This window comes from Neovison vison, chromosome 5 (genome assembly GCF_020171115.1).
Source record: "Neovison vison isolate M4711 chromosome 5, ASM_NN_V1, whole genome shotgun sequence".
Classification (NCBI taxonomy): Eukaryota; Metazoa; Chordata; class Mammalia; order Carnivora; family Mustelidae; genus Neogale; species Neogale vison.
The window spans coordinates 17920285-17943351 of NC_058095.1; the positions used below are offsets into that span (position 1 = coordinate 17920285).

Sequence of the window (23067 nt, forward strand, 5' to 3'; positions counted from 1 at the left end):
GGGCTATCTGGGTGCCAGCTCTTTGCCCTCTCTAGGACGAGCTCAGCAGGGATTGCACTGGTCCGGTTCTCCACAAGGTCCCAGATGTTACAAGGAGGTCAAAGGTCTCCTTCAAACTACCAGTCACCCCAGGCAGTGGAAAAACAATGTTGCGAGGGACTCATCCCTGTAAGGTTGGCAATAACAGCAGGCTAAAGAGCCGCTTAAAATCAGCTGGCAGGATGACTTCCCACAAGGAGCAGGGCGAGGATGGGCGTTCATAAATGAGCTCTGCTTCCGCAGACAGTCCCTGCTGCCCAGTGACAGGATGTGGAAAAGGCCCGGCCTCTATGGAACGGCCGGAGTCGGGTCCCACCCAGGACGCCACCTGCGGTTCTGCGAGCTCTGAGCCCGCCCCAGGCTCCGCACCGTCCCTCCACCTTTCCCTGCCTTCTCAAAGTCAGTCATTTCGGCCCATCCAGAAGGGGGACTGGAGAAGATTCCCCACATCCTCTTTCTCCTGCTCCCCCAAGAAAAGCCAATGCCTGCTTTCAGAACAAAACAATTCACTGTACCAACATGTGTTTGTCTGCCACTGTCCTTGGATTCTAAATCTGATGAATGATCTGGATTCAGTTTTCATTAGAGACCGAACATCCTTGTACATTTGGAACGTGAAAGATATTTAAAATATTTATATATATATAATATATATATATATACTTTTATTATTCACCCGTTAACTCCATAATATGCCAATCACGAGCTAGTTTTCAGCAGTTACATTCCCTTGATCACGGCTGCAGAAGGATGTGATTAATTGGAAAACAGGGAGACCAGAGTCACGGCCAGAGGTGACATCGCGCAGCCTACGCCATTGCAATACAATTGTCAAGTTCAGCGGCGGTTTGGTAAAGCCGGTTCAGTTCTGTCCCCTGTGCCAGGGATTCTCACGTTTGTGAAAAGGACCAACAAGTGGTGGGGTTCCATTTCCTGGTTTGACTTCTCAGTGGCTTTATCCAGAATCTCACTGGCAACCGATTACTGTAACACCAGCCCAACCTAGGAGAGCCAACGGGGAGAGGCAGAGTTGAGCTGACAGTTGTCCCAAGTCTGTCCCCTTCCCTTCTCCCTCCACACCCCACTTCAGAAGTCCCAAAGGACGGAGTACCCTCGGTGCCACTGGGCTGTGTGAGCAGGCTCACGGGGAGCCTGGACCTTTCGCTCAACCCCCATGAGGGGCTTCCCACATCCCTCAGATCCTTTGAGGAAAGCAACCGCCAGTCCCAAGGCCTCTGTCCAGCTCATCGGTCACTGATTTTGTAAATGCTGATGACTCCACAGGGAACTGCTGAGGGTGACGCCGGGATGAGGGCAGAAGCCCAGAAGAGGAAACCCCTCAGATCCTTAGACTAGAACCTTCCTGGCTAAGTGCGGGCGGCAGTCCCCTGAGGTGGTCCCCAGTGCGCGGCTGAGGCGGCTCACCTCATGGGGGAGAGAAGCTGGAGACAAGCTTCTTGGTTTTGTGTGGCTCTGGGGCCTGTCTCCTTTGCCACCCTCACACCAGCTGCTGAAGGGGAATGTGGGCCCTGCCGATGCTGGGGCTCAGACCCGTGGCCCCGTCTCTGCTGGCGACATGAACCCCCTGAGCCCAGCTGCACTGCTGGGCCCAGACGTTACCTTCTCCGCTCCCATGCTGGGGCATTTCCAATTGTAAAGGTAATACTGCAGGTTGCCGTCCCCTATGCCGAACTTGAGCTTCTCCAGGAAGGTTTTGTTCTCCATAAGATCCAGTGCATTGAACACGTCGAACCCTTTCTGCGGGGCAGCAGGAAAAAACAGGAACGGGTGAAGAGAGAGAGAAGCTGCCTTGCCTTCCTGTCCGTTTCTACCACATACATCCCAGCTGTGCGGCGAGGCGCCCGGGAGAACCATCTCCCTTCGGAAGCCCCAGCTGCATCCGTGCTCGAGCCGAACTCTGCCAGCGCCTGCTCTCCAGGCTGGTTCTCGGGACTCTCAGAGCAGCACACCACCGGGCCCCGAGTGGCCACCAAGTGCATCCTTGTGTCCTCGGCGCCCCAGTCACTGCTCCTGTGGTTCCGTGTTAGGCCTCCCCAAAACACTGGGCACCGGCACAGTCTTCTCTGGAGACCAAGCCCCAAAGCGCGTCCTCTGAGAAGCTGGCTGCTATCAGCAGCTCAGCATCTGTGCTGCCCCTTAACTCCCTGACACCCCAACTACTAGGCCTTCACTGTGTCCCCTGGGCTTATGGCAGCTGCCACGCTGCTCTGAGACCGTGACAAAGACACTTCCTAAATCTCACCCAGTTGACCAGAAGGTCTTGCAGGGCACAGGCTGGACGGGCCACCATCTGGCCGGCCCATGTGGACTGGCCTCAGTTCAGGTAGGACCCACGAAGAAGGGCTGACGCTGACCTCTTCGGGGGTCAAAGCAGCCCGGGCCCCACCCCCGCCACACGCTACTGTCAGCCGCTCCCGTGACTCACCATGACAGAGACCCAGCTCCCCCTCCCAGGCTGGGGAAGTTGTGAGAACCCCTCTCCTCCCGGAGTAGGCCTGGCTACTCAGGCTCCTTGGCAGCGCCTCCCATGAGAACGAAACTCACTGAAATAAATCAGGAGTTCAATGCCTTTGCTTCCTGTGGACATTCCTCGCTCCCTCCTAGCGTGGACCTGCTGGCTGAGAAGTGCTGGGCCCCTTCCTACGAGGAGCGGGAGGCCAAGCAGGGCTGGAAGCCCCGGCCTACAGGCAGCTGTGCCCACCACAGCTCCCACTGTCCCGTCCCCACGCGTCTCCGGGCCCTCCGGTCTCCTCACCATTTTGGCGAGAACAAGAGCGTCGCTCATGAGGTCTAGAAGAGGGGTCTGGGTGTGGACGTTGTAGAAAGAATAAGCAGCCTTTAGACTCTTGTGGGTTGGATGGTTCATGATGGTGGAGGGAAGCGTATAAAAGCTGAGGAAGTCTGTCACCTCACCATTTGCGTTCTGAAGGGAAAACAACATAAGGAGGCAATGTCACACAGGCCTGGGGACGCTGCCGCCGGGAAGAGCTTCCTACGGCTCTCACACCACCCTCAGCAGCTCTGCCCCCCGAGATGACTGGGTGCCCACCGAAACAGAGGCACAGGCAGGAGGGAACACACTGGCCAAGGGCACCTGGGACAGAGCCAGGACGAGAATCCAGGGCGGACTGCGGGCTGCCCCTGCAGAGCGCTCCCTGTGGCCCACATCCCCGCTGACCCTGGCGGGCACCACCATAAGCACAGCAGGTGGGTCTCCAAGGCTTACCAAGGAAGAGGGGCCTAGTTCTCTCTACTCCGTCACCCTCTCGGGGACTGGGGGTGGGGGAGGGGCAAGAAGGGCTCACGCCAAGTCCAGAGGGGATACTGTTAGCAAGTACAAGCTATGGCTTCCTCTCTGCAGGGAGGACCGAGACAGGAGGCTCAAGGAAGTCTAGGAGGCCAGCGCTGGCATCCATCAGTCGGGATTCCGGTCCCCGAGCCGCTGGAGGAAAATGCCTCTCAGGGGCCCAGGACTCCCCTCCCCGCTCACCTCCACCACGAAAGTGTCGATGATGTTCTCCTGGGGGTAGAACCAGTGCTCCACCTCCTCCTGGCTCATGACTGGTGTGAGGTGAAACTGCTTCAGGTACCTGGTGAGGAGCTGGTGTACTACTGGAATGTCCTTTTTTTCCATTGGTCGCAGTCCAGCTGTCTTGGGCGTCTAGAAGGCAGACAGACAGGACAGTATCAGGTATGCTGAACGTGAGCCTCTGGACTCCCCGTCAAGTTCTGAAGGCACTGGAACCTTCAGACTGTCTCCCTTCCTACCCCGACCCTGGAGGCATCCACCCAGGCCGTCAAGAGAGAACCCTCAGTTAACCCCTGGCAGGGGCCTCTCACAGCCCCCACACGCTCAGGTGCGAGTCCTGCCTTGTCAGGATCTTCAGGCCTCTCCCTCCTAGTGAAGGTCACCCTCTCTGGCTGAGTCTATTGCTTCCATCTCTCATCCACATGGCCCAGGCCACTTTCCGAAGAAAACACAACCCATCCCGCCCCTCCCTTGCTCTGAACTCCCTAATACAGAGCAGGAGACCTTCCACCCTCTGGACCAGTTGGCAGCTCTGACTGTCCTTCCTGTCCCTCTAGCCCCGTGGTCTCAAAGGGGCTGATTCTGAATATAGGACAATATTCTGAGATATCTTCGGTTGTCAAAACTAGAAAGGGGTGCTACCGACACCTAGCGGAGAGAAGCCAGGGAAACTACCAAACACCTTATAACGTACAAGACGGTCCCCACAACACAATTACCCAGCCCCAAATGTCAATGGTGCCATGAGGGAGCAAAACCCTCATGGATGTGCTGGGGTGGGCACAGGCCCGGGCTACTCATCCACCTAGCAAAGCCCTTCTCGGCTCCTCTTCTCCAAACCCTCGCCACCTTGTCCCACTGCGCTGCAGCTGATCTGTCTATGCTGGTGTCTCTCCACTGGACTAGAGCACTTCACAGACCAGCTCCTTGCCTAGGCATGCTGGAACCCCTGGGCCCAGCAGAGTTGACACCCCGGGCCCACTTTGTCTGTCTGCTTGGACCCTGCCACACCAGTCTGCTTCCAGCTGGGCCTGCTGCAAGTTAAATTCTGAAGAAAAGCACCAAACTCCTGGGACTTCATCTTAAATCAGGATCCCACCCCACAGCTGCTTTTTCTTAAGGCAGGCTTCCGTGGAATGAACCCATGTGATGTTCTGGAGTAAATACTGGGTCTCACAGAACATCCCCAAAGACTCAGGACACAAGACAGGGTCAGCCAAATCTGGAAGCAGGGTGGGGTCACAGTTTATACAGCTCGGTTACCGTGTGATTCAACTGCTTCTCTGTAGAAACTGCCTTTTTTTTTTTTTTTTTTTAAAAGATTTCATTTGTTTATTTTACTGATAGAGATCACAAGTGGGCAGAGAGGCAGACAGAGAGAGAGATGGAAGCAGGCTCCCTGCAGAACAGAGAGCCCGATGTGGGGCTTGATCCCAGGACCCTCAGATCGTGACCTGAGCCCCAAAGGCTGAGGCTTTAATCCACTGAGCCACCCAGGCGCCCCTAGAAACTGCTTTCAAAGAGCTGTTCCAGGACCTCAGCCACCCAAATTCCTCACTAATCCTGGTATCTCCAGGGAACACTTACTGACCTCATTTCTACATGGCAGCTCCCACAAGGACACCTCAAATTCTGTACTGAAAGGGCTCTCACCCACGGGCGGGGAGATACAGAGACAGTCTTCTGGCTACGACACTACTTTAAGAATGCCCTCTGCCTGCCTGGAACTCAGGATAAATCTGTCCTCACAACAGGAGGAGAAGACACCCATCATAGCCCCCCGAATCTGTTTTCTGGGGCGGCATCTAACTGGTCAATTGAAGGAGTAGGCAGCCTGGAGTGAGCTGGTTTTCTGTTCTGGGTCTCAGTTTACCTAATTTTCCAATGGAAGAAATGCCACTGCTCATTCTCTGCTTGTGCCTGGTTTTGGGCACAGTCTCTCAAATCAGGACACGGCTGATGGGAACTCAGGATAAATCTGTCCTCACAACAGGAGGAGAAGACACCCATCATAGCCCCCCGAATCTGTTTTCTGGGGCGGCATCTAACTGGTCAATTGAAGGAGTAGGCAGCCTGGAGTGAGCTGGTTTTCTGTTCTGGGTCTCAGTTTACCTAATTTTCCAATGGAAGAAATGCCACTGCTCATTCTCTGCTTGTGCCTGGTTTTGGGCAGTCTCTCAAATCAGGACACGGCTGACCCGGACTCGGTGCTGGACCAGCCTGATCCCAGGGTGATTAAGCCAGCCTGATAGCCGACAAAGGCAGGCAGGGAGCCCCCTGATCGGTGGGCACCCAAAAACCATGCTGACCCTGGAAGCTCTGCAGGAGGACAAGCGACTTTGAGGTCATCAGGCTCCCAAAACCAGGCACAAGCAGAGAATGAGCAGTGGCATTTCTTCCATTGGAAAATTAGGTAAACTGAGACCCAGAACAGAAAACCAGCTCACTCCAGGCTGCCTACTCCTTCAATTGGCCAGACCTGGACTGGGGGTACTGGGATTAGAAATCTGGGCAACCCTCCCAGGCTTGGGTCACCCCTTCTTCCCCTCAGTGACAGAGGCTGGAAAGACACTCTAGCTTATTTACACAGGCCCTGGGCGGCGCTGCGGTTCAGTGAACAGGTTTTTCCTTCTATTTATGCCTCGCTCGGGCTCCAGTCACAAAGAATAGGTGTTCTCTGAGCTCATCAACAGCTGACACGGTAGCTAGCCCAAGTGCAGACACAGGAGAACTGAGAAAGCCAAACTAAAATAAAATCTTTGCTATAGACAGCAGAGACAACAGGGACAGAAAGTTGAGGAATTAGGAAACTCTGAGTTGGGTCACTTTTCTGATAGTCCCCCATTCCCACGGCCCCACCAAAGCCTTGCTGCGTTCCTACTGAGGGCCGGGCTCTCAGCCTCTCCCGCTTCCCCACCCCCAACCACCGTCCCGGAGCACCACTGGCCTCTGGCAGTCGGTAGAGCTTCATGGTACGCTGCATGGTCATATTTCTGCTCAGGTGGGAGAACTTCACTTCAATCAGCTTCCGTGGGTTTAGGGACCGATGCCAGTACCTGTGGGGGACACCAATATCCTATCCTCAGAGAATTCTGGCAAGTCCCCCAGAGAGCGAGGCCATGGTACTCTCCAGATGGCCAGCAGGTGGCGTGAGAGACACATCAGGCCCCAAGAGCGCCCAGGGCCAGCGCTGGGCTCTCCAACAAGCCCCCAGTAAATTCACAGCTGCCACAGCTCTCCCTGAATTTTCTGTCTACTTTTCTTGCTCCAATTCCAAAAGCCAAGTCCATCTCAGTTCTCAGAATGTGCATCCTCCTCCTCCCTCCTCTACTGCATTTGCCTGGTGTTTCAATTCTGAAGTTCTTGAAGCAGAGACTGTTCAATTGCTTAAAACAACTTTCTGGGGCAGAGGCTGTCCTTGGGTCCTGCTGGGATCAGACATGCTCTCTTTGGCCCACAGAATATTCAAAACAAAATGAAGCCAACCACTTAAAACTCCTGGACATTTACTATCAAAACCCAGATTTGGGCTGATCCGTAAAAACTACAAAACCCCAACAGAATGACCCCCACTTCCCAAAAGGCGGGAATCAGCAGGACTGGAGAATGGTGAACCCCTCTGGTCAGGGCACCCACTCTCCAGTCTGTTCCTACAAACTCCCCCTTCACTCTTCTGTGCCCTGCACCTGGCTCCGGTGGGCAGACACCAACCCCCTTATCAGACAGGAGAGAAGCAGGATGCTCCTGGGCCAGACCAACTGAGGGCCAGAGCCACGTCTCAGAGATGCAAGCTCCTCAGCAAGAGTGGGCACAGCCAAGATCGGGGAGTGCCTGGCGGGAGACCTTTACCTGCAGGTGCCAACAGGCTTTGGTAATACCACCCCGGCAGTGTAAACAGCTTGGAAAATGCCCTCGAGGTGAACCCGCCGGGTTATCTCCCGGATCAGGACTGGAGCCACCCTCTTGGAGCGCAGCTTCTTGTGGACACACAGGAAATTGATCTCCACCATCTTCTTCTCTCTGGAGAGAAAGGAAACCCCCCCAGGGACCGGCTTTTAATGAGGAAGGTGATCCCTTCAAGATCCGGGAGCCAGCGCAACGGCTCCCGCTGCCCCCCTGCTCTGCAACACCAAGCAAGGAAGCCACTCCTTTCAACCAGACCCCACTGTCAGAGGGAGGTGGGACTCAAGCCAACTTCTTTATTTGGAGGCACCACCAGGACCTGCTTGGTGAAACCCCACGAGCAGGATGCAGAAGTCCCCCCTATAGCTGGCAGGGTACCTCAGAGTTAAGTCAAGGGCAAGCTTGGAATGTCAAGGGTTCTGACACCCACAGGAATCTCGATCTTGAAGCCCAGAGGACTGTGGTGGTTGGTTCTGATGTTTCCAGGGAAAATGGAGAGCAGAGCTCAGCGCCCCCACAATTGGATGTTGAGTCACACTGGCTGGGGCCCACTTCTGAAGTCGCTAAAGGGCGCCAACATGTGACAGGCGTTATAAGTGCAAACACAGGTCCCGTGCAGATAGCTCCCGGGACCTCACCATGGACCCCATCCAGCCCAGATCACCAACAAGAGAACCAGCAGCAACTCAGTGCAACAGACAGACAGTTCCTGTTATGAATTTCTATTCCCAGGACCTGAGTTCCTTCCCTTCACCCTTTCTTTCGTGGAAGGTATGCATATCTTTACTACCCCGCTCCCAGACCAAACAGGATGGCAGCAACGTGGGGGGCGGTTGGCGCTGGTGCTTACGTGTCATAGATGTGGATGTTTGCTGGAATGGCACTGATGAACCCAACCAGTTTCCGACTTGAGACCACTCGAACCCCGCAGTGCCACTGGGGGAGCCAGCCAGGCGGCCGGAGAGCCCTAGAAGAGAGACAGAGGCTGTGGCCACAGGAGACCAGTGTGCTGGGCAGATGGTTTGCGCTCCACAGATGAGTCCATTCTCACCTCCTACTCTACCTCTCTGGGGTTAACAGCTAATTCTCTCTAGGGCCAAGCCCTCCTGGACACACATGGGCCCCTTCCTGTGGCTCAGCCCACCTGGCCCACTCACCCACCCAATCCAAGGCTGTCATACTGAGGACTTTGCACCCCATCGAATTTCTTTGTGCTCGCTCACTTTGCTCGCTTAAGCCAGATGACCGGCTCAGAGCTGGAGAGTCCCATGGTTGTGAGTCGATCATGGAGGCCCCTGAGCTCTGATTTCCACCTGCCCTCCAGGCACCATCACCCCCTCTTTCTGCCTGCCCAGTGCTCCCTTTCAGGCAGTCCCTTTCCAGTCCAGCAGGGCCATTTTCAGATAATCAAGCATGCTTAGGAACTGGAGAGAAAATGACTTTTTTTAAAAAAGACTTTTATCTATTTATTTATTTGAGAGAGAGATCACAAGTAGGCAGAGAGGCAGGCAGAGAGAGAGGAGGAAGCAGGCTCCCTGTGGAGCAAAAAGCCTGATGCAGGGCTCGATCCCAGAGCCCTGGAATCACGACCTGAGCCAAAGGCAGAGGCTTTTAACCCACTGAGCCACCCAGGCACTCCCTCTTTTTTCTTTTGAAATCTCATTCCTCCTTCCCTTCTTACACCAAGTCACCATATAATACTCTTCTTCTGGGAACCAAATGCCACCAAATCCTCCCTCATCCAGTCATTCTGCCTTAAATAAGGTTTCGATACCTAGCTCCACCAGAAACAACTTTCCTTCAGATGTGGGAACTCAAAATGGACACCCTCATTTGCCATTCAGAGGCTGGTTCTTAACAGGGAAAGTAGGCCCGCTGTGGGGTCCTGCCCCACGCCCCGCCCGAGCCGCCAAGAAGGCCCCACGGCTCACCACAACAGAAAGTCCGGGGAGTAGTCAAATCGGAACATATTGTCGTCGTCTTCTACATAGTTCTCATTCAGGAGGCCATAAAGCTCTTTCAGCTGCGGAGAGACAAGTGGCACCTCAGAGCCACCCTGCCATTGTGGGGGGCTGTGGGAGGGGGGAGGCAACCCGAACTCCCTGGGGCTCTAAGCTTTCCAGAAGGACAAGGCAAACTACAAAAAACCAGGTTTCATCTCATAAATCTGTTTTGCTCCTGGCATGGCAGGAACTCTTTTGGAACAAGCACCCAAGCTGAACTAGGGAACCGAGCCCCTGAGAGCCTGAGTGGCAGACTTTAGTACATATGGCGACAGAGTAAGAATGGCACCCCGCTACCCAGCCACTCCGTCGTAAGATGGAGAATGAACACACAGATGAACCAGACAACAACTGCACGCCAGAAAGGTCGCGCCTTGGGGAGCTACACAGCTTAACGCTCCATCCGCCTGAGAAACCAGAGACTATTTAATGCGGCATCTTGGGGGCGGGTGCCCGGCTGGTGGAGCCGGCGACTCTTAGGCTTGGGTTTGCGAGTCTGAGCCCCACACTGGGTGTAGAGATTACTTAAAAAATAAAATCCTAAAAAAAAAAAAAATATGGCGTCTTGGGCAGGCCTCAGAGGCAACAGATGGGGGCCAAGGTGGGGTGTGTACGTGTGTGTGCAGGTGTGTGCACACGCATGCAGGTACACATGCGAGTGTTTGCTCCAACCTGCTTGGATCGGCTCTCAAGAAAGTCCCTGAGGAAGGCCTGAGGAGCAGCTGTCTCCACATGACAGCAGGGCTCACGGAAAATGGCGCCCAATCCACAGAGCAGCCGGCCCAGGCCTACTCACCACACCACGGTCCCCCAGGTCCAGGGCATCCCAGGTGAAGCCCTGGGGCAGGGTGTAGGGCTCCTGGCGGATGTTGTCTTTGTCAGGCTCCACGGGCCCATGGGTGTTCACCACTTCTCCTGGAAGAAGAGCACAGCTGTGAGCCTCACCCTGCCTTGGGGTCGGGGGTGGGGAACTCAGCTCAAACATCGACCCCAGCAAATTCCTCCTGTCCCTAGGAGCCCTCCATCTAGAAGAACACTTTGTGCTTGGCAATTGCAGACCGTCTCTCCAGCTACCCTTAGTCCCCAACGGAGAGCCAACTCGTAGCAAAGCCTCAGAACAATCACTGAGATCCAAGGTGGTTGGTTTTTTTGGAAATTCTTTTACATCTCCCTTTGGTTACTAAATGGCAAACATTTATCTTGACTCATTTGGCTTCCTGCCTTCCGGCTGGTATAAAAAGGACCATCATGGTCCTGGCCCAGGCCCATCAACCTGGATGGATTTATAAGGAGTTGCAACAAGGCTGCTTTTGTGTCAACAGCAACAACAATGTACGGGGCCCACTGCTGAACCAGACGATGGCAGCGAGGCGCCAGGCTCAATCTCGGCCCTGCCAGCCTTGGCCTTCAGCAATGTGGGCCAGTTAACTGCTGCTGCCAGCTTGGGCCCTGTGTTTACAGAGCCCTACAAGTGTCTTTAGGCTGAATCACTGAATCTACACAATGCTGCCGGGAAGTTACTCTCTGCCTCGCCCCCGCCCTGGATGCCGCCCTTCCTCTGTGCAGTGTGGGGACAGTGCTGGGGACGGGGAGGGGTGGGCTCAGATGATACAGCTCTGATGCCCACGGATGAGATACACCTGAACAAACATGACCACTTATTTTTGGCCCTTGGAATGATTTGGTTTCCACATTCAGAGCTCATTCATATTCACACTTGGAAGAATGCAATGTTTAGTACATTCTGAAAACGGAATCTTCAAAAGGGACCAACTCAGGACACTGCTTGCTCCCAGCATCCGGCTCTGTACACACTCGGCACTCAATTCAGGCTTTCACTGACTTGCAGAGCCCTGGCCCAAATATGTCATTCCAACGTGCTGAAGGCAGCAGTAACGGACCCGTGGGGCAGGTGTAATAGGAGAGACCACCTCAGGCTGTGAGGTGAGGACAAGGCCATTAGGACTGACCGTCTCACTCTCCCTCACTCAGCACATGTACCGAGCACCGATCCATGTCAGACACTGGGCACAAGTGCACAGCAGGGAAAAGATAAGGTCCCGGTCCCCACAAGATGGACCACCTTCTGGGGAAGTATTTAGTAAGTCATTACCAATGTGTTAGGGGTCACAAACTGGAAAGTGCAGGCAAGGAAGCAACCGGCCACTTCCTATTTACCATCTGGCTTCCTGGGAGATTTGCTTGGGAAAGAGGTTATATTTTTCTTCCCTAGTTTAGAAACTGGCCTTTTGATTTATTCATAAAATAGCCCTAATGAATTAATTTAACACAAGTCAATCTACTTCCAGTCCACTGCCATGTGAAATGTTTGGGGCTCACAAAGCCGAGAGGACTACCTCCTCGGCAGGTCCCACGGGCCTCTCTGCCAGTCCTGTGGAGGTGTTGGTTGGTCCCTGCCGTGTACTGAATTTATGCCTTTTTTCAAAATACATTTAACTTCAGAACCTCTTTCTTATTTTTTCCTAAAATGATTTCCATGGACAAGATATCCGTAGTCTTCCCCACTGTACTACAATCATCGCAAGGTCAAATCTTTTCCCCTAGGCTGGTTCCTAGGGCCTGCGTACAACGAACATTTCCATTCACTCCTTCACCCCGTGTTCATGGAATCCCAGGGCACAGCAGGCACCTCCCCCACAGCAGGATGAGGATCCCTGACCATGATAAGCCAGCTTTCCTAGGTCATCTCAAGGCTCTTTGGTATCTGCAAGACATAGCTGACAAGGTAGAGTGCCAGGACTCTGGGGTGCCAACGGAGCTGAGGTGCAGCCCTAGGCTCCTGCACTGTCCTGCCAGCAGCTGCCACCTGCTCGGGGTTTCCACCTTCTCGGGGCTCTCGCGCGCCTCCTGGTAGGCAGGGGTGGGAAACTGCCAGAGAATGGTCAGGATACATACAGCCAACGGTCACTAGGCCACCCGGACCCAGTAACCAAGTAAGGATGCTGGGAACTTTAAAAAGAAAACTTTGTACTTTCAGAGGGTTCCTTTCTGTACATTCTCCCCCCAAAATTCTCTCTGCCTTTCAACATCAAAGATCCAAAACCATGCACCACAGCAACCATGAGTGACTTGGAAGCAAAGAACATGAGATTTGGGAGACTGGAAACCAAACGGACAGGGCAAGGAAGAGGCTGAGAGTGGGGAGGCTTCTCTCTCACAGCCCAAACCACGTACAAGTCTGAGTTCTCCCTTGGGTAGTTACTTGTACAAACGAGTCTAAGAATGGCGAAATTCCAATCCACAAAGGGGATTCAAAGTTTATTTGAGAACAGAACTGCGTGTGCATTTGGGAACACAGAACCGTCACGGTCACACAGCCTAAAACAGCTACTGTTCAAAGGCTCCTCCATGGCGAATTTAGGACTGTAAACTACAAAATCCCAGTTAGCGGTGTGCAACCTAATCACACCTCTCCTGACAAGGTGAGCAGTAAACAGTACACTTGAAAGGCTTCTCGACCACTGGTGGGGAAGATCACGGCAAGAAGAAGCTGTAAGACACACTACCCCGAGGAAAACTAGGCTGGCACCTCAGCCACGTGGGCCAACCGAAGCTTCTGATGTGGTACTCCCTGCGGAACGCCTCACGAGAACAGAGGAAGCCTTCCTTTAGGTCTGACCATGGATGGACCTGAAAGGCAGACTGGTCAGGTGCTCAGAACAACGGCTTCTTCCCCCGGGCCCCACGTCACACACAGCCCAGGAGGCACATCCAGAAGAAATAACAGCTGAGCTCCTTCCACCTTCCGGAGGGTGTCAGGGCTCCTGTAGCAACCGTGTGGCTTTCTCACAAACTTTCTGACAATGAAACTGGAGACCCTACATTTATGGGAGGAGAAACGGAGGCAGATAACATAGAGTAACTGGACTGATGAGAAACAGAAAGAAGTCCATGGACCCCAATTCATCTCTGTGAAGAATGGAGCTAAGTTACCCATTTGCAAATTCTTTTTCTTTTTATCTTTTTTTTTTTTAAAGATTTTAATTTATTTATGACAAAGAGAGGCAGTGAGAGAGGGAACACAAGCAGGGGGAGTGGGAGAGGGAGAAGCAAGCTCCCTGCTGAGTAGGGAGCCCAATACGGAGCTCAATCCCAGGACCCTGGGATTATGACCCAAGCTGAAGGCAGATGCTTAACAACTGAGCCACCCAGGGGTCCCCCATTTGCAAATTCTTAATGAAAAATAAAATTGGACCAAAACTCCCAACATCCATCTGAAAACTGGGCCAAGATGCCTAGCGGCCACCACAAAATGCCTCATCAAGCATTTCACTCAGAGGTGGAGGGTGTCGCTCTTGACATTCTTCCTGCTCCTTGGTGGGAAGTGGTCACTGGGACCCGCTCCTGGTAATGCCCTACTAACAGCATTAACTGTGACCCACAGCCTTGCTGGAGGGCTCAACCAGTGGGCCTGGGACCTGGCTGACCTGGGCAGCCTGACAGACAAGGCAGCTGGGTCGGGACAGGGCTCTGGAATAGTGCCTCTGCTGCCAAATCACCACCCCTCACCACCCAGGCAGTGCTCTGCTTTCCACTCCCCGTAGGGGCGCACCTCAGCGTGCTTCTGGATGGTGACTAGGCTGTCCAAGAACCGCATCTGCTCTACAGCAGTGCCTGAAACCTGCAGTGTGGACACAAATGCCCTCAGATTCCGATGCCACAGGTCTGACGGGGGGCCCGAGAGTCCGCATGTCCACAACTCTTAGGCAACGCGCACCCCGCTGGTCTGAGGACCACACTGAGTAGCACTGCCCACCTCTGGAACAAATCATCTCTGTGGACACAGCTGCCCCTTTCCCCTCTCCAGTCTTTGGCCCTGCCCTGCCCTCACCCCCTCTTCCCCATCAAACGTTCTGGAAGAGAGCAGTCACACACACAACCTGAAGGCCACTTACATTTGGTATCTGAACGCATGTCTTCTCAACACACTTACTTTCTCAGTCACAGAGAAAATGGGCATTGGGCCATCAATAGGCCCAGAATCGTGGTGCAACTGCTCCTGAAACTTCTCAACAGTTAGGTCTGAAGTTAGCCATCAACGTTAGCTGTGGCTCAATCTCAGAAGGTGTCTCTAACTCTACTGTGTCGCTCTCTCTAGAATCCTTTTAGCTTTTCTGCCTGTCCCACCCCTTTACGAGCTCAGTAGAGCTTTTTTAAAGGGTGCCAACCAAACCTGCAGAGGGCATTCCCGGGGTAGAGCCATCACTGTTGAGCAAACTGTCAGGTGACATGCAGTGGGGAAGCATGCACTGGCTGAAGAGACAAAGGCAAGGGACTGGGGACTCGGCCAACCCCAGGGCCAGATATCTGCCCGACAAGCAAGAGGGTCTCTCTACAAAATCTCTATGGGAAGACAGACCCGTGGGCGCACAACCCCACTCAGCCACTCAGTGGCAATCCAGTTTCTTTTTAGATTTATAGTAGATGATAATGGACTAAAGGAATCCATGCTTGTTCTCGATACGTACTCCTGTGAAACAGTAAGGTCTCTGAGCATTAGTGTTTCCTACACTGCATTTTAAAGACTACCCTCTAAAAATAACCACCAAGGAACTCCAAGACTCTTCCATCCTCCCGCCACAAACTCAGTGTGGCACCCGACACAGGGGTAAGACACACCCCTCCCCATCGCCTGGGGAAGAAACCACATACATACCCAGTTTGGGGACGGGCTGCGTGTCCCAGAACTGGTAGCTTCGCTTGCTGGCCTCCTCCATGGTTTTGGCAGGCCCCTGACCCACTGAGAAGAGTTCAATGGCCTTCTGTATTTCCTGGATCCTCTCGGCTGGCAAAGAGTTCATCTGGATGAGACCAAGTTGGGGAGAGAAAAGGCTCATTATGTTAACAAGTACTTTTGATTAATCACAAGTGCAAGAGTTAAGGGGTATTACTCAAGGAAGGGGTGTGGTTCCTCCATCCCAGTCCAGAGGTCAGATGTCTTATGACAACCAGAGAGAGAGTGGTTGGCGATGCGCTCTCCGGACGGGGGGTGCTTATCCTTCTTAGCCTCTTTGTTTGGTGGCCAACGGAATACACGTTCAGTGTAAAATTTCAAACAATGCAGAAATATATACTATATATAGAAAGTAAACAGCCAACAATCCCACCTCTTAAATATAATCCTTATCATCAACAGTCTTAATTTAGGAGGTAGGGTGAAAAGAGATAAATATAATTTCAGGCTTTTTTCCATGCAAGCTCCAAGCACACACACACAATTGTCAAAAAAACAGAATTGGGTCAGATGTTATTATTCTATATGCTGTTCGTTCTTCCTTAAAAACTATGTCTTGGGGGGGCATCTGGGTGGCTCAGTGGGTTAAAGCCTCTGCCTTCGGCTCAGGTCATGATCTCAGGGTCCTGGGATTGAGCCCCGCATCGGGTTCTCTGCTCAGCAGGGAGCCTGCTTCCTCCTTTCTCTCTTTCTGCCTGCCTCTCTGCCTCCTTGTGATCTCTGGCTGTCAAGTAAATAAAAAAAAAATAAATGAAATCTTTAAAAACTATGTCTTGGGGGGGCGCCTGGGTGGCTCAGTGGGTTAAAGCCTCTGCCTTCGGCTCAGGTCATGATCCCAGGGTCCCGGGATCAAGCCCCTCATCCGGCTCTCGGCTCAGCAGGGAGCCTGCTTCCTCCTCCCTCTCTGCCTGCCTCTCTGCCTACTTGTGATCTCTCTCTCTGTCAAATAAATAAATAAATTTAAAAAACAAAACAAAACAAAATGAAACAAAAAACTATGTGTTAGGGATGTCTGGGTGGCTCAGTTGGTTAAGCATCTGCCTTCGGCTCAGGTCACGATCCCAGGGTCCTGGGACTGAGTCCTGCATTGCGCTCCTTGCTCAGCTGGGAGCCTGCTTCTCCCTCTGCTTCTGCCTGCCACTTGTGCTCTCTCTCTCTCTGACACACAAATAAATAAAATCTTAAAAAAAATAAATAAATAAACACTACATCTTAGAGACCCTTCCATGTGGACACACAGACCTGCTCATTTGAACTGAGTCCACTTTGTGGACGGACCACAATATATTTAGCAACCTCCACTGATGGGCATTTTCGTGGTTTTGTTCTTCAGCTTTACAAAAAAATGCCATCATGAATTTTCTTATACATCTATTTTTGCTCTCTGGGATATGAATTTCTGTCAGATAAAGTCTAAGAAAGAGACCTTCTGGGTCAAAGGATATATACATGTGAAATTCTAATATATATTGTCATTATATATAATATAATATAAATTATATATTATATAATAATATAAATTAATAATCCAATGAACAGTATGTTCATTTTTTTTTTTAAAGATTTTATTTATTTGACAGAAAGAGACATAGTGAGAGAGGGAACACAAGCAGGGGGAGTGGGAGAAGCAGGTGGTTAATAATGGTATTTGTTTTTTTTCCCCTTCCCATGGTAAATTCAATATTGAGAATAGTAAAAAAATCACTAAAGGAGCGCCTGGGTGGCTCGGTTGTTAAGTGTCTGCCTTCAGCTCATGATCCCAGGGTCCTGGGATGGGGCCCCTCATCAGGCTCCCCGCTCAGCAGCAAGCCTGCTTCTCCCTCTCCTACTCCCTGTTTGTGTTCCCTCTCTCGCTGAGTCTCTTTCTGTCAAATAATAAAGAAAATCTTAAAAAAAAAAAATCACTTGAAGCCATTTCTCAACAAGGTAGGCGATTCAAGCTGGAGCACGACATTTGTGGCATACGACAACGTGTGGGCTACCGGAGTGAGACCGGATTTCTTGTGAGGCTTAGACACTGTTCTGGAGGTAATTCTGAGAGGGATCATACATTCAGGCTTCTCCCAGGGTCTAATCTGAAGGGGGCAGCACTTGCCCAGAACAAGTTTTCTTGTTTCAGTGTTGTTTCATTTCCGGAACTAACCCATCCCTCCCCATTCGCCCAGTTCGGGTCTGGGTGTCAGTCCTGGGCCGGCCACTCTAGGCCAGTGGCTCGAAGCTGCGGGGGCCTCGCTGTTTCCAGCATGGCCACGAGGGCCATCAGGGAACGCTGGAGGTATCTAAAGTGTGGCCTTCAAAAGAGCAGGCCTCAGGGTGCCTGGATGGCTAGTGGATTAAAGCCTCTGCCATCGGCTGGGGTCACCGTCTCAGGGTCCTGAGATCAAGCCCCGCGTTGGGCTCTCTGCTCGGCGGGGAGCCTGCTTCCTCTTCTCTCTCTCTCTCTGCCTACTTGTGATCTCTGTCTGTCAAATGGATGAATAAAATCTTTAAAATTAAAAAAAAAAAAAAAAAAAGCAGGACTCTTCTCCTCCCAGGGGTGGGGACTCAGGACAGAAAGGGCTGAGAACCGCCGCTCCAGGTGGAGAGCCTGTCCCTGTGGGGTGGCTGCCGGGCACCTAACGCATGCTCCGCAGACGGTGTATAACCTGCTGTGGCTCCTAAGGGACCCAGAGCAGTTTCATCCCCTCGGTCAGGGGCAGCAGAGGGCGGCAGAGGGCTCCACCCCCTCCGTCTTGAAGCAATACCAGTGGAGACGATCAGCCTGAATTGCTCTCCGCACTGACCCGCAACTCCCTCCCCTGAAAAAGCGACTCTCAGTCACACGGAAACAGAGCCTCCTTGTTACCTTCACGGGCTGATCCTGGGCTGAATCTGTCTCACTGCCTTTCTCTTTCTTCTTCTTCTGTTTCTTTTTCTTCTTTTTGGCTCCAGTGTCATTGGCTGGACTCAAACCACTGTAAGACAAAGTAAATACTGATGCAGGGTTTTTAAAAAATCATCTGTTTTGAGCTACACCGACAAAGAGCTTTCTGTGGAGCCAGACCTTCCTTCATCAGGCCTGCTGGCTTCAGGAGCTGACCAGAGAATCCAGTCCCGGAGGGGCATTTGGAGGACACCAGCAGCTCACCGCACACCCACCAGCTCTGCGGGGTGGGAAGAGGGTAAGGGGGAGGGCTGTGCGAGAAATGTCTGGATGGACCTTTTCCATTCTGGTTTTTATTTTATGTCTCTTTTCTTCAGATTGCTAGAGTGCCGGCCCCAAAGGCAAATGGTAATTATTAACGGTGGCAATTCATACCTCCAACACGTCCTGGGAGCTCTGGATCTGAAACGATGACAGTCCAAAGCAGTCTTTTTGGAAACCCTTCCTCACCCCCACTCCCACCCACCCGGAGCATCAGGCTGAGTGAGATTTCTCCAGCTGGATCGAGAGCTCAAGGCAGCACTGCAAAGGGAGGAAAGGAGGAGGAAAAAGGCAGTTCCACGTTGCTGAGGTCTGTGTCCAAGCTAGCGCAACAGTCGTGAGCACTGCCTGAATCAGGCCCGCAGGACCTGGGGCGACTATCAGCCGGCGCAGACTGGGGGATGACCATGGGCAAAGTCCGGCACCTGGGATCTGGGGAAAAGAACAGTGAGGCACCCAGCCAGCCCTGCCACAAAGCGACGACCTGAAGCCTGCCTGTCTGTGAGCCAGTAAAGGGGACAGGCCCTCTGTCCATGACACGGCCCACGAATGCAGCAGTCAACAGTCTCGTAGCCACATTTAAACATCTCCTACAGCGTTTCATTATTGTTTTCTGAGGCCTCTCATCTTTACGGAGACACAAATCACATTATACTGTGTTTCTTTCCCATTTTCCATTCATTTGCTCCCTAATGTCTTCTCCCAATGCTTACTGATTTCTGGGTTTCCTTCCTTTTATTTTACCTTTGTATTGGGTTTTCTTTATTTTACTGATGAGCTTTAAGGTTCACCTTGCAGCTCAGCTTTCTTAACTGTGGTTGGACAGCTGACCCTTGAACAACACAGGGGTTAGGGGCACCAACTCCCGACAGTTGAAAATCTGTACACAACTTTTGACTCTCCCCAAATTAGCTATTAATACCCTACTGTTGATGAGGCCTTACCAATAACATAAGCCAATTAACACAGATTTTCTAGTAGTGTATATTATACATTGTATTCTTCAAATAAAGTAAGCTAGAGACAAGAAAATATTATCAAGGAAAGCTGAAGGAAAATACATTTTATAGTGCTGTACTGTTCAAAGTTCACATGTAGGGGCGCCTGGGTGGCTCAGTGGGTTAAGCCTCTGCCTTTGGCTCAGCACATGATTCTCAGGGTCCTGCGGTCGAGCCCCACATCAGGCTCTCTGATCAGCAGGGAGCCTGCTTCCCCCCATCTCTCTGCCTGCCTCTCTGCCCACTTGTGATGTCTCTCTGTCAAATGAGTAAATAAAATCTTAAAAAAAAAAAAAAAAGCTCACATGTAAGTAGACCCATGCAGTTCAAACTCCTGCTGTTTAAGGGTCTACTGCAGTTGGTTTCTGCCATGTCTGCACTGATTTTGGCATTGTCAGCCTGAGACTAATGCCTACTGTTACTCTGTCACCCTCCCTGGAAATCTTCCACTGAAAAGGGAAAGTCAGTAGTCCCGCCCGAGAATCCAGGGAATGCTCATCTGCAGGATGAGCTAAGTGCAGGGATTTGGCTGTATATTCTAGATAGCCAATTTCCAAAGTGTTAAAATAGTATGAAATATTTTTTCCGCACCATTATGATAAATTCCATTTAAGCTTTATTTTCTAATTCAGAAAGTGTACCTGGTCTTAAAATGTCTTGGGGTGATTATGAATATTAATTATCCTCTCATAACAAACGGTACTGTGTAGGGAGAAGGCAATCTGCAGCCATGAGCAACCACCTCCTGTGGGAGATGTACCTATTCCTAGGCCTGGGAGGAGCGCTGGCGTCCAGACTTCATGACCTTACACTTGGACTAAAAAGTTACCTCCAGGGGCGCCTGGGTGGCTCAGTGGGTTAAAGCCTCTGCCTTGGGCTCAGGCCATAATCCTGGGGTCCTGGGATAGAGCGCAGCATCCAGGCTCTCTGCTCAGCAGAGGGCCTGCTTCCTCCTCTCTCTCTGCCTGCCTCTCTGCCTGCTTGTGATCTCTGTCTGTCAAATAAATAAATAAAACCTTAAAAAAAAAAAAATGTTACCTCCAGCCTCTACTGGATTTCCCTGATGTGGTCATCTTTCTGCATCACTGTAAACTCTAGTTGGCTGTGGGACTCAGCTCTGTGGAAAAGCTTTCCATACTAGAAAGCATGTCCCCCCCATGCAAGAAAGCCCACAGTGACAGCTGCCTCTTAACCGAGAGGGTATTGAGCCCAACTCTTCCCTAGGCCCATAATCCTCAGTCCCCAGCTAGCTCACTGACTCTTCTCTCGCCCCGCCCTGGCGTAACTGCCTGCACCCGTCTGCCAGGCCTCCCTGACGCAAGGAGACTATGAAGTCGGAGAATCTGGTAAAGGCTGGAGGTTACTTTAGTCCAAGTATACCTCCTAGGTATTATCTTAATGGGACACAGAAGGCATACCATGGAAGGAAAACCAGTAGCATTCAGAGAGGGAATAAGGTGAACCCCTTAAAACCAGATGCTCTGCAAAACCCCCAAGGCCATGGCAAAGTATAGGAACCAGGAAGTCTTTTATGGCCTAAAGAAAACTTTTCCACTTAAGTAATTCAATGTTGTTATCACCTACAGGCCTATTTATAGCCTATAAAAACTCTATGTGCGGGGTCACCAGGGTGGCTTTGTGGGCTAAGCCTCTGCCTTTGGCTCAGGTCATGATCTCAGGGTCCTGGGACCGAGCCCTGAGCCCCGCGTTGGGCTCTGTGCTCAGTGGGGAGCCTGCTTCCTCCTCTCTCTCTGCCTGCCTCTCTGCCTACTTGTGATCTCTCTCTCTGTGTCAAATAAATAAATAAAATCTTAAAAAAAAAAAAACAAACTCTATGTGTTTTTTAAATTCCAGGCACAGTCTCATTTCAGTCTCAAGAGTATATGGAGCTTATAAAATTTAAAAACTGGTTGATGTTAGGAAACAAAGCAGTGTCCCACTGTTGATACAATGTTAGAAGTCCATTTCAGCTTACTGAATGAGTTACCTCGACCTTGTCTATGAAGTACCATAAAAATATATTTTTAAATAGCTCTATGGTTAAACAAGTTCAAGGCAGAGTTGCTGCGTATCAACCTTTCAGATACTTACTAAACACATTTTCACATAAGGGAAATAGAAGAAACTACTTTTCCCAACTTCAGAAATCTTTCCAAGTAAATCGCTAAGAAACGACCTCCCTGCTTTTGCACTGCTACTCAGTGGGGACACTTAAAAGCAGCCATCGCCTCACGGACCCCCCTTTTGTGGAAGGATCTTCAACTGAATTCTTGTTCTCTTTTACGCATCATCAATATACGTGCCTGACAAACTGCAAGACCCACACTAAACCCAGAGAGCGAATTTCATTTTCCTTGTACTGCCTTGAATTTGCACACGCAGCTACTGAGCAACAGTCCTGTTTCGACTTGTACATCAAGCACAGGGACAGATGAAGAACAAAGGGAAGTTAAAGAAGAGCGGTTCTCACCCAGCTGCCAGTACAGAGCTACACCCATAGAACGCAGTATGAGCTCACCCTGGTCTCACAGACAGGGGGACGATAGACACAGAAGAGATTTCTTTTTTTCCAAAAATTTTATTTATTTGAGTGAGAGAGAGAGAGCGAGCACACACAACTGGAGTAAAGGCAGAGGGAGAAGCAGACTCCCTGCTGAGCAGGGAGCCAGATGCAGGAATGATCCCAGGTCTCCCGGGTCCTTGGGCTCATAATTTGAGATCATGACCTGAGCCGAAGGTGGATGCTTAACGGATGGAGCCACCCAGGTGCCCCAAGAAGAGATTTCCAAAGAGCTCACCAGGGTTTAGTTTTCAAGGTGATTATGGTAATTTTAATTATTCAAAAGAAACCAAGCCTTGAGAGTAAGTCTTCAAGAAGCCTCCCAGAGGGGCACCTGGGTGGCTCAGTGGGTTAAAGCCTATGCCTTTGGCTTGGGTCCTGATCTCAGGGTCCTAGGATCGAGCCCCGCATCAGGCTCCCTGCTCAGTGGGGAGCCTGCTTCCTCCACTCTCTCTCTGCCTACTTGTGATCTCTGTTTGTCAAATAAATAAATAAAATTTAAAAAAGAAGAAGAAGAAGCCTCCCAGGAAGCAATTTCAAAGAAGAGTTTCGACTTGGATTTGGGGAGAACCACACCAGAGGACCCCACTGAAGCAGGCTAGTCCTTCTCTAAGAATTCACATCATTTTTTTTTTTTTAAAGATTTTATTTATTTGACAGAGAGAGAGAGAAATCACAAGTAGGCAGAGAGGCAGGCAGAGAGAGAGGGGAGGAAGCAGGCACCCTGCTGAGCCGAGAGCCGGATGAGGGGCTTGATCCCGGGCTTGATCCCGGGACCCTGGGATCATGACCTGAGCCGAAGGCAGAGGCTTTAACCCACTGAGCCACCCAGGCGCCCAATTCACATAATTTTTAAAGGGACCTGAAGTCCACACCCAGTGGGTGGGTATCCCAGTGTGCACAGGGATCCTGCGAACTCAAATAGTCATCTTTTTTTTTTTTTTTTAAGATTTTATTTATTTATTTGTCAGGGATAGAGGGAGAGAGAGAGAGCGAGCACAGGCAGGACAGAGAGGCAGGCAGAGGCAGAGGGAGAAGCAGGCTCCCCGCCAAGCAAGGAACCCGATGCAGGACT

At 51.5% G+C, this 23067-nt stretch overlaps 1 protein-coding gene across 1 annotated transcript in view; it reads right to left on the reverse strand.

The window, feature by feature from the left end:
* Positions 1-684: 684 nt before the first annotated feature.
* The window catches only part of NMT1 (N-myristoyltransferase 1), a 30136-nt gene continuing 7753 nt past the window's right edge, over positions 685-23067 (reverse strand). The window contains exons 2-12 of the mRNA XM_044247736.1: positions 18096-18204; positions 15173-15317; positions 10292-10410; positions 9424-9515; positions 8343-8459; positions 7439-7609; positions 6537-6645; positions 3551-3721; positions 2816-2983; positions 1660-1797; positions 685-1041 (exon numbers count right to left, since the gene is read on the reverse strand). Of these exons, the coding sequence (XP_044103671.1) occupies positions 1021-1041; positions 1660-1797; positions 2816-2983; positions 3551-3721; positions 6537-6645; positions 7439-7609; positions 8343-8459; positions 9424-9515; positions 10292-10410; positions 15173-15317; positions 18096-18204 (1360 nt within the window). The 3' untranslated portion in view covers positions 685-1020. The remainder of the gene's footprint in view (positions 1042-1659; positions 1798-2815; positions 2984-3550; positions 3722-6536; positions 6646-7438; positions 7610-8342; positions 8460-9423; positions 9516-10291; positions 10411-15172; positions 15318-18095; positions 18205-23067) is intronic.